The sequence below is a fragment of the Rosa chinensis genome, chromosome 3, assembly GCF_002994745.2.
Source record: "Rosa chinensis cultivar Old Blush chromosome 3, RchiOBHm-V2, whole genome shotgun sequence".
Lineage (NCBI taxonomy): Eukaryota > Viridiplantae > Streptophyta > Magnoliopsida > Rosales > Rosaceae > Rosa > Rosa chinensis.
Window position 1 is genome coordinate 47,259,598 of NC_037090.1, and position 10,049 is coordinate 47,269,646.

Sequence of the window (10,049 nt, forward strand, 5' to 3'; positions counted from 1 at the left end):
TCACCTCAATTATCTGGATACGAGCCTGCGGGGCCCACGTTAAGCGAAATCCTACCGAAAATTCGGCAGAACCTCCCCTAAATATGGGCTACCCAAAAATTCACAAACCTGGACATGATTAAAACTTTAACTTATACTCAACCTATAATTCCATATTTACAATCCAAGCACATATATTACATTCGGAATGTACAAATCCCAACATAACCTCTGTAAGCAACAACAATCCGAACGACAACATCCATCAAATTTAAAAAGGGTTATCAGAGCAACATTAATAACTAAGCTGATATCATACAAGGTAGGTTAAGTAATAACCTACGGACAAAAACGGAAGCGCTTATTTCCAAAGTCTCTAGAGCTTAGACGCGATCTCGGCAAATCTGAAATCTGGGCATTTGAAAACGAAGGGCCCAGGGGAAAACATATAAAATCCATTAGAGTGAGTGGACAAAACCGAAACAAAATCTGAAACAAATAATAGAATGCTTCCCCATTTCTCTTTTTAACAAAACCATCATGCAGCAAGACTCCATGAAATTCCAACTCAATCTTTTTTCCAAGAAAATCATTTGATGACTAGGAAAGACTGCTTCCTAGGCATCTCATGCCATCTGGGAGGGACTGCTACCAGATGACGCATCGGAAGGGATTGCCAACCGGAATAGGAGGCGGTGGTTAGTTGGGACTGCCAACTAGCCACAGGTAGTAGACGGGACTGCCGACTAACTACCTCATGTCATCTGGAAGGGACTGCCAACCAGATGACATATCGGATGGGACTGCCAACCGAGCTTGGCAGTCTGGAAGACTATTACCTAGAAGTGACTGCCAACTAGGTAAGATACGCATGCGCCAAAACTGGCCTCCTTGTCAACTGCTTTCTTTTTAAATCCTTTACTTTCCACAAAATCATATTTTCTCAAAATAATAAACCAACTGAAAACTTATTTCCATGCTGCATGCATTGTTTAAATAAAATAAAAGTCCACTCACGAGTAGTCCCGCAGCTAAACCTGCTGCCTGCCCGTGTCCTCCTGGCTCGAGGGCTCAGTACGTCCTGTAATAAATGGACATAATCATTAACCTTAAAGCAGAAACAATCTCAAGATCAAAACTCCTTCCTTTGAGAAAAATTAGTATTCATTCTATAAACACTATGCCAAAAAAGCTATCAGACAACAGAGTTCAGACGACAGAATAGTCATTTTCTGTCGTCTGAGTGTTTCAGACTAAACTCAGACGACACATAAATTAAATGTGTTGTCTGAATACAATGAGAAACCATGCTTGTTTCATTTTGAAGATATGGTCAGACTTAGACGACACTTAAGTGTCGTCTGAACAAATAAAAATTTTCTTAGCAAAACGTTTGGATTTCCCTCCAACAAGAATAAGTCTTTTCCCTCCTAAATTCCCAAACCCTATCGATGACCAGTGAATGTAAAACTATTCAGACAACAGAGCTAAGAAATTCTGTTGTTTGAATAAGGTGAGTTTGACTTTTTTTATTTGAAGTCTGTTTTTACATAACACAAAACCTAGCAGCTTCGTTTTACCTCTCGCGCCGCTCTGTCTAAACTCTCTTACCAACAGAAACTCGATCTATACCTCTCAAAAATCAGCCATTTCTGAAACCCAGTCCTCTCTAACCCAGATTTGTCTCCTACTCTCCTTGACGAATCGATGATCGACGGCGATACATCTCTGCTCCCCCATCGCTGACCTCGCCAACTCGATTAGAGACTTGGAGTTCTCCCGACTCGGCAACCTGCAAGAGTGCAACGCTAGAACCAGCAACCCATCTCCGGCCTCCGATCTAGGCCTCCAGCCTTTCAAGCCCCACCGGCCACCGACTCCAGTCTTTCAATCCTCACCAGCAACCCATCTCCGCGGCTCCGCCTCCAGGTATCTCACCATCTCTCTCCCTCTCCGTTTTCTTCTCCTCCTCTGTGACGGCCGAAGGGTCCTTTCGATCCTCCTCTAATCTTGTATTCTTGTAAATAATCAATTTCCAATCAGTAAATAATCGATTTCCATTTGATCTTGTATTCTTGTTGGTTTTTAACTAAGGTAATACCATAATGGTATAGTTGAAAACTTGAAATGGGTAATGGGTAATGGGTTTGATTTCGGATTTGCATTTGATGTTGATGGTATAATTGCAGACAATCAAAAGACTCAAAATGATATAATTGCAATTACGATTTAATGCCGTTTGCAATTAGGATAGGATGCTTGTGTTTTGCTGTCAATCTGATAGCATAATTAGGATAGCATAATTGATACCAATCTGATAGCATGTTTGTGTTTTAGGCATCCAAATGACCAAATATAAACTCTAGTTGTTCTATTACTGAAACAGGAATTTGATAGATTCTTTGACTCAGAAGTTACCCAAAATTCTAGATAGTTTTGGTTTTCTGGGTTTCAGAAGCAGTGAAAATGAAGCATGTTTTATATGTTTTTAGTCCGAAATCAAAATGTATGGGTCATTGAATCTGTGGTTTTGTGTTGGTGGGTTCAAATTCTTATGAGATTGGGTTACTGAGTTTTTTGCAGGTGAAGTATTCGCAAGAGTCGGACAACAATACCAACTGTAAGTAATTTGTAGTTTAACCAATGTGTTTGTTTCGTGGGCTTATTAGTATGAGTTTGAGTGTTTTTGAAAATCCAAAGCTGTTTTCTTCCATAGGAACTACTTGGATACTTACAATTTCTCTACCTTCATGTGGAAGAATTTATCATCTCTGATTTATATTGAGTTTGGGGGGTTATGTGCTGGCTTTTATACTTCAGTTTTTTATGCTCTTGTAGATGATATGAAGACATTGGTGTGATGCCAGTGGTGTCCTCCAATTTGGCTGAAAGAAGGTAAGCTTTATTTCATTTTCTTAATATCTTTGTCAATCTGCATATTAAGCTGGATGAGGGTCAGGAATTGTGTGAATGTCACTCTCCTTCAACTTATTGAGGTCTATGACTTTGTTTATAGGCTAAAATGTTTTTTATACGACTCTTTGTTTATAACCTGTGAAACTCTCGGTACAATTGATCTCTGCATTCATCAATAGTGGTGGCAGTTATTGAGTTATGTCTCTTTTGTTTCAAAGCTTCTTCATTCACTAATGATATCAAGCCCCTTTAAAGTTTTAGACAAAAATAGATTTTTTTAAAAGCGAAAACAATTTCAAACGGGACCGAAGTCTATCTTAACTAATGAAAAATGTTGTTTTCCAGTACAAATGAACGAGAGCTGAGCTCTGTGGCTTTAAGCATTTCTTAGAGTTAAATAAGTTGATAGTTGCTCGGCCCCATATGGCTCTAGGCCCGTCAGGCACCATTCAATGAAGAATTAAGAATATGTGGACATTGAGTTTACTTGCTCTATTTTTGGTGAGATTTGGATTTGAGTTTTGGCTTTTGGGTATTGGATGTGTTTCGGTTCTGATTTGGTTATGAATTGGGTGCATGGGTGGAACAGAAGGGCTTGCGTTTTGAACCGTTAGATTCAAAACCATATGGAAAGAATGCGGCAGAGTGCTCTGGTTAATGATGGGGTGAGTTTAGAAAACCACAAGGTTTCGTTCTAATTGAGTTTGGGTCTACGTCTTTGAGCAATTTAGTTTGAACTTGCCCAAGTTGTGTGGTTATCAAAGACTAATGATCATGACTTACTATGTAGCTATGTAGTCTGAATTTGAAATTAGTACAGTGTGAATTTAAATTTAGTTGTATGGCAGTTGTGACCAAGTGACTAGATAGCTGATCAAAATTGCAATTTGATCTTTTTGTTTTTTTATTAGTTGTTCATTCCAAATTGTGTATGAAGATGCATTTAAGCATGAAAGAGAGAACATAAATTTTGATTGAAGTATATGATAAACTGATAATATAGTGATATAAGGAATGTAAAACAAAATGTCAGTGATACTGCAGTCATAATCTGGCTGAAATTCATTTTGTTGGGATTACAAATTTACAATGCTGTTTTGGATATATACCCTCTCAATATGCAGTTATCAATTGTATTTCCTTTGTTTTTTTTAATTCTATTTCTTGATAAATAAATCAGCAGATGAATCAGTAGTTACATTTGCTTGGACTTAGCCATTTGCTTTTGTATTGTGATTAGTTACATTTGTTTGAATTTCTTTTCATGAGTCACTGAAACGGATTGATTAAACTAAATCGGTCTTGCAATTTAAAATGACCTTACTTGGTCTTGCAACCTGGTCAAACACTCCTTTTATTCTTTTATTTCTCAGCCTTTCAATTTTCTTGCAAGTGCATCAGATGAAAAGGAAAAAAAAAAAATAGATTAAGACAAATGTACTGCAATAGTCTCTGAACCATAGACCCATTATACATCATCTTAAGTTTTTTCCACTGCAGTGTACATGTTTGCTGACTGCGGTGCATAAGGACTACTCTACTATATATATGATATCAGAAGCAGGTGTCCAATCCCAGCCTGAAGGTATGGATAGTTTCTTTTCTTGTTATCTTTAGTTAATGTATTGCTTGGTTTGTCTTTTCGTCAATCTTAGTTCTCATTGTGAAAAAAAGTATCTATTTAAGTCATTCATCTCATCTCCATGAACTGATGTAATTGCATTGAACTTTTTTTGACTAATGCTTTTTGTTTACTTAGAATAGTGTAAATTGAGAATGAGTGTGTGAAGAGTAAATTATTTTGTACTGGTCTATATATATGCATACAGAACATTTTGTCACTTCATAAACCAAAGAGCAACATTTTTTTAATCAAATGTACAATTTCCCTTGCTACTTTTGCTACCAAAAGTGAAAAGCTTTTCCAGAAGATTCATTCTACCGGCTTAGACAAAGTAACCAAAAGAAATGCATTTGCTTGAGAGAAGAAAAGTGTTTCATTGAGTGCCTTTGAATTTTTTATTTTTTGGTAATGGTTTTTCAATTTCATGCTAGGATATGTCTGCTGGAGCAAAGGACAACTTCCAAAACCAGTTTTGGGCTGGAAACCAAGATAGTGGCAGCATCCATTCCTTTTATGATGTCGCTGCTAATCCAGATTCGTATGGCAAAGGCACCAGATTTTTGAGACAAGTAGAATAATGTATAATGTAGTTTTACTATATCTAATGTATCTATAACGCAATTTCGATGTAAATTCAACCATATCAATAGTATACCCGTAGCACTGCGCGGGCATTTTGCCTAGTAGGAATATAAATGTGACATTTGAAATACCATGCAATCACTAAATCAAAGTCAAAATATGTTGTTGGAGCTACTTAAGAACAACAGAATTTAGGAAAAATCTATTGTTATATTCCCACTCAAACAACAGAAAATTGTGGTCTCACAATCAAAAGAAAGACAAAAATATATAAACTTCTGTTGACTCAAAATAAAAACAACGACATATAATTGTATTTTAAATGAATGTACAACAACAAATAATTGTTTTGTGTTAGTAGTTTAACTAACAGTTAACTGTTAGTTATTTTCTCACTCAAACAACAGAAAACTGTGGCCTTACAATAAAAACAACGACAAAAATATATAAATTTTCGTTGACTCAAGACAAAAACAACAACATATAATTGTATCTTAAATGAATGTACAACAACAAATAATTGTTTTGTGTTGGTAGTTTAAATAACAGTTAATTGTTATTAGAATACGAAACAAACAACAGAAAACTGTTGTTGTAAGTCATTATAAATAACAGATAACTGTTGTCTGAATTCTCTAACAGACAACAGATGACTTGAAAACCTTCTGTCGTCTGAAGAATCAGACGACAGAGGAAATCTGTCGTCTGATTCTTCAGACGACAGAGGAAATCTGTCGTCTGATACCCTAAGAGACGGCACCGTACTAGACAACAGAATTTTTTTTAATCAGACGACAGATCTCCTCTGTCGTTTGATAGCTTTATTGGCATAGTGAAAACAAAACTCACTCTTCAACTTGAAATTTACATTCTTGAATACGGAAATTCCCTTACAATTTAACGTCCACACTTAATCTTTAACCTTCACCTTCACAAGGATCGTTCGATAATCTAATCAATTTAAACTCGATTCCTTGACCATAATTGATCACCAAATTAAACATAATATCCTTTCCAAAATTTCCAAATTCTTTCTTAACTTTCCCTATTTCCATTCACAAATCCAACTCTAAATCTCAAATCCTCTCTAAATTTTCTTTTCCAAACCACAATCTCAACACCAAATTCCTAAACAAAATAGACCAATTCCACAATAACATTGATAGTAAATTATCAAGAGATTAAGCCAAAAGATTCACTACTAGAAAATTAGTTTTTTACGACGTGCAAATTACGGCGTGCATATCATGTGCGCAGTAAAAGAGTCTCATTTACGGCGTGTTTTTTTATGTGCCGTAAAAGAATTCTCTTTTTGGTCATTTACGGCGTGCTTTCCGTGTGTGCCGTAAATGACAAATTATATTTACGGCGTATTTTTTTGTGAGCCGTAAAAAACTTTCATTTTTGATCTTTGACGGCGTATTTATCATGTATGCCGTAAATGATAGAAAAGTCTTTTACGGCGTGCTTTATAAGTGTGCTGTAAAAGACATGTGTTTCTAATCTTTTACGGCGTGTTTTTGAAAAGCGCCCTAAATGTCACAAAATTTCAAGAGCCCGCTAATAATTTTCGGCTAACAATTAAACTTCCCTCTTCTTGTATCCTAGATCTCTCTCTCTCTCTTCTTATCCTTGCGACCTTGCCTACTCCAATGAGAGTTACCGGACGGGATGTTCCTCTCCGGGAAGTTTGGGTTTCTGTTAGATCTGGAGTAGGACTCGGTTCACACATCTCTATTCACCGTAGCTCTGCCTCTCTCTCTATACATGCCGACGTCCATTCTACGTTATCTGTAGCAGCGCTCCGACATCATTTTCAGATATGTGGCAGGGCTCTCTCTATTAGAGTTGGGTCTCGAGATACTTCGTATTGTGTTCAGATCTATGGTAACCTCTCTGTAATTTCTGATTTTCCATGTTTTTTGCTATCGCCAGTTGTCTCTCCTCTTTCATTCATATCGATTTTGTTGATCTTTGATTGTAATTTGGTACTGTGAGAATTTCATTCGATTTGGGTGGATTTCATTTGGGTCTATTTAGAGCTCAAGATCTAATTTTGATTCGGTTTTCTTTATGGGTTTTCAGGGTTTGTGATTATACAGTTTCTATGCCGTCGAAACCCATCCCATCTTGAACTATTCCCGATTGAGCAGTCCGGTGCTTTCTCCAACTCTCTCCTACTCTTTTAGGTTTGACTTTTCAAAAGTTTGTGCTTGCGGTTCTTTTTAATTCGGATTCTGAAGCTTTATTTATCTTGTTTGTGGTGATTTTGTAATGGTTTTGTTGAATTTTGCTCAAGACGAAGCAAAAGAAGGAGCCTTTCACCGCCAAAATTCCAAAGAAGCCCAAGAAGAAGGTAGAGAGGAACTGGAATTAAATATCAAGGATGAATCTTCTGAGTTCAGATTACCAACTGACCAGGTTTGCTTCTTTCACATGACTTATTGGAATATTAATTGATAAGTATCTAGTTTTCGTTCCTGCTTAAATTTTCAACGTCTTTTTCCTAATGATATAGGAACTTGAACAAGAGGCGCATCAACCTCCTGATCTTTCACACCTTCAGGGGAGGTTAAAAGAGAGTAAGTTGTACCTCCACTAGTTTATGTATTATATGTTTGGGCTCATACTATGGCTACAATGACTTTTTGATTGGAGCTTTAGTAGAGGTGACTGATTGATTCTTTAATGTTGTGATGGAGCTGTTGGAAAAACTTGCATGCTGATCTCTTATACCAACATTACCTTCCCCACTGTAAGAAGCATGGTGTTAATTTCATCATGATTCATATATAACTAATCAGTTAAGTTTGTTTCATTGATTTATGACATATTTTTTAATTGCTAATGTGGTGGTGGATGGAAGCACAGTTAACCTTTGGATTATGGGACACTGCAGGTAAGTAATTTCTCTATGTGGGTGCTTGGTTTCTACTAGTCTGCTATTTTACCATGGTGAAGATTATCAAGGTTATATTACTGATTGAAGTAACTGCCCTACATAACACAAAATGACTAATAATATAGCCTGGATAACAAAAACTGTGTTATTCCTAAGAAAATGTTCTTTTAAAAGACTTTATGCCATCATATTTTCACTTTCTGTCTGGATTATTAATTTGGTGGATTTTGCATAAAAGATGGTTTGGATTGATAATATGTTAGAATAAATACCATGAACCTTCACATATGTGCAATATGCATATGCTTAATCTGTAATTATATGATTGGGAGAAAATTGAGCTCTTGTTACTAAGTTTGGGATGTTCTAACTTGCTTCGTTACTATGTTTCAGGCTGGTCTTATAAGCGCTTATATCATAAAAACACTCTACTTTGGAAGGTATGAGGGAACACTTCTGGAATGTTGACCCATTATTTGGTGCTGCATTCATTTCTGTATGTATAAACAATATATATTCCAGGACTAGTAGTCACTTATGGTCCAGTGAATGAGATAGATTTTTTATTGTAATAGAAATACATATACAAAGAATAGGAAGAAAATGAATTTACAGAAGATAATTAAGCTCAGCGTATGCACTTACATTTACCATTATAGTTTCTGGTTTTTACTTGACATCAACAAGATTAAAATCTGCTAAAATTATAATGGCATGTGTTCCTGCGCTTATTATAAAGTTAAGCAAAAGCTAAGTTTATTAAATTATGACCATCTGCGTAGTTAGCAAATTTGAATAGCAATTAGATGGAAAGACTTGTACTGTGGAACTATACTTAACCAATTTCCCTGACATTATGAATTTATGATTCTCTTGGCAACAGGCATTCTACAGATCGTGAAGTTGCTCTCATGATGCTTATGGCTTATTTGTCGTACATGTTGGCTGAGGTACCCTAAAACAGAATATGGATAACTACAACTACTTGGACCTTAATTATGAAGGTTTTAAGTGAATGCAGAAGATTATTACAAAGGAACTGATAATGTTTTAGATTTTAGCATGGTGATGATATGTTGGTTTAGTTAAGTTGTTTTTGTACAATACTCAATTGTTATTGGCATATAAATGTATAATTTACATTTTCTAATGTGATACTTGCAGTTTGTTATCTCTCTTTTTATCTCAATAAATTGTATAGATTTATTTCGATTTTGAAATGGTATCACAACATTTATAGGGAAAAAAAAAAATCAGTGCAAATGTTACGCGTCTTAAATATATCCTTACGACCACATTTACGGCGTGCTTGTTAATCAATCACAACAAGCTTGTTAATTAATTACAGCGTGCTTCAAATATCACTTACGGCGTGCTTTCCAATTTGAAAATTGAAATAAAAAAATTTTAAAACTCTTTTACAGCGCTCATTTTTTCTCTCTTACAGCGTGCTTATGTGATCAATTACGGCGCACTTATTGGTCATTTACAGCGTGCTTTAATGTTTCAAAATAGAAATTAAGAATTTCTGAAACCCTTTTACAGCGCTCTTTTATATTTTTCACGGCACGCTCGTGGGGTCTTTTACGGCAATCTGGAAACACGCAGTAAAAGAGGCTTGTCTTTTACGGCGCGTTTTTGTGTGCTGTAATTTGTCATTTACGGCGCTCATTGTGGGCCGTAAATGACCATTTTTCTGGTAGTGATTCATCAACTAAAACATTCAAAACATCCAAAATTCCAAATTTCTCTTTGACATTCAAAACCCAATATACTTCTCCAACCTCTCAACACTCTCAACTCAACACTAAAAACATGACAACAAGTTCTCAACCCAAGATAATAATCTTAACCACCTAAGAACCGCAACCAACATCAAAACTCCAAGGAAACTCATTAACCAACAACCTTAAATCTAACACAAAAATTCATAGATTACAACTAACAGTTCCTATACATGCAACAACAACCAAATTCAAGTAGAAATATCCAGAAAAATCAAACAAGAACCCAAGAAATCGGAGGTTACTGTTCACAGTCTCAAAC

The 10,049-nt window shown here is 35.9% G+C and overlaps 1 protein-coding gene across 8 annotated transcripts; it reads left to right on the forward strand.

The window, feature by feature from the left end:
- The first annotated feature begins 6,647 nt into the window (after window positions 1–6,647).
- On the forward strand, window positions 6,648–9,176 carry LOC112193234. 8 transcript variants are annotated; one of them, XM_040515905.1, is made up of 8 exons: window positions 6,648–6,988; window positions 7,187–7,258; window positions 7,401–7,522; window positions 7,620–7,683; window positions 7,804–7,856; window positions 7,973–8,000; window positions 8,397–8,443; window positions 8,887–9,176. In XM_040515905.1, exons 1-8 carry the CDS (start codon window positions 6,754–6,756, stop codon window positions 8,902–8,904), a joined length of 639 nt encoding a protein of 212 aa, XP_040371839.1. In that variant the 5' UTR covers window positions 6,648–6,753; the 3' UTR covers window positions 8,905–9,176. The 8 variants fall into 8 exon arrangements, 2 of the variants coding, with proteins under 2 accessions (XP_040371839.1, XP_040371841.1); XR_005807845.1 differs by having other exon boundaries at window positions 6,649–6,988; window positions 7,973–8,071; XR_005807849.1 differs by lacking the exon at window positions 7,973–8,000 and adding an exon at window positions 8,001–8,071 and having other exon boundaries at window positions 6,912–6,988; window positions 7,187–7,290; window positions 7,804–7,904.
- Window positions 9,177–10,049: the final 873 nt, after the last annotated feature.

Bases quoted from the DNA above. Each gene is read 5' to 3' on its own strand.
- LOC112193234 (XM_040515905.1), top strand. From the start codon at position 6,754: ATGAGAGTTACCGGACGGGATGTTCCTCTCCGGGAAGTTTGGGTTTCT. The intron at 6,989-7,186 runs GTAACCTCTCTG...ATGGGTTTTCAG, and splicing joins GTATTGTGTTCAGATCTATG to GGTTTGTGATTATACAGTTT. The intron at 7,259-7,400 runs GTGCTTTCTCCA...ATTTTGCTCAAG, and splicing joins ATTCCCGATTGAGCAGTCCG to ACGAAGCAAAAGAAGGAGCC.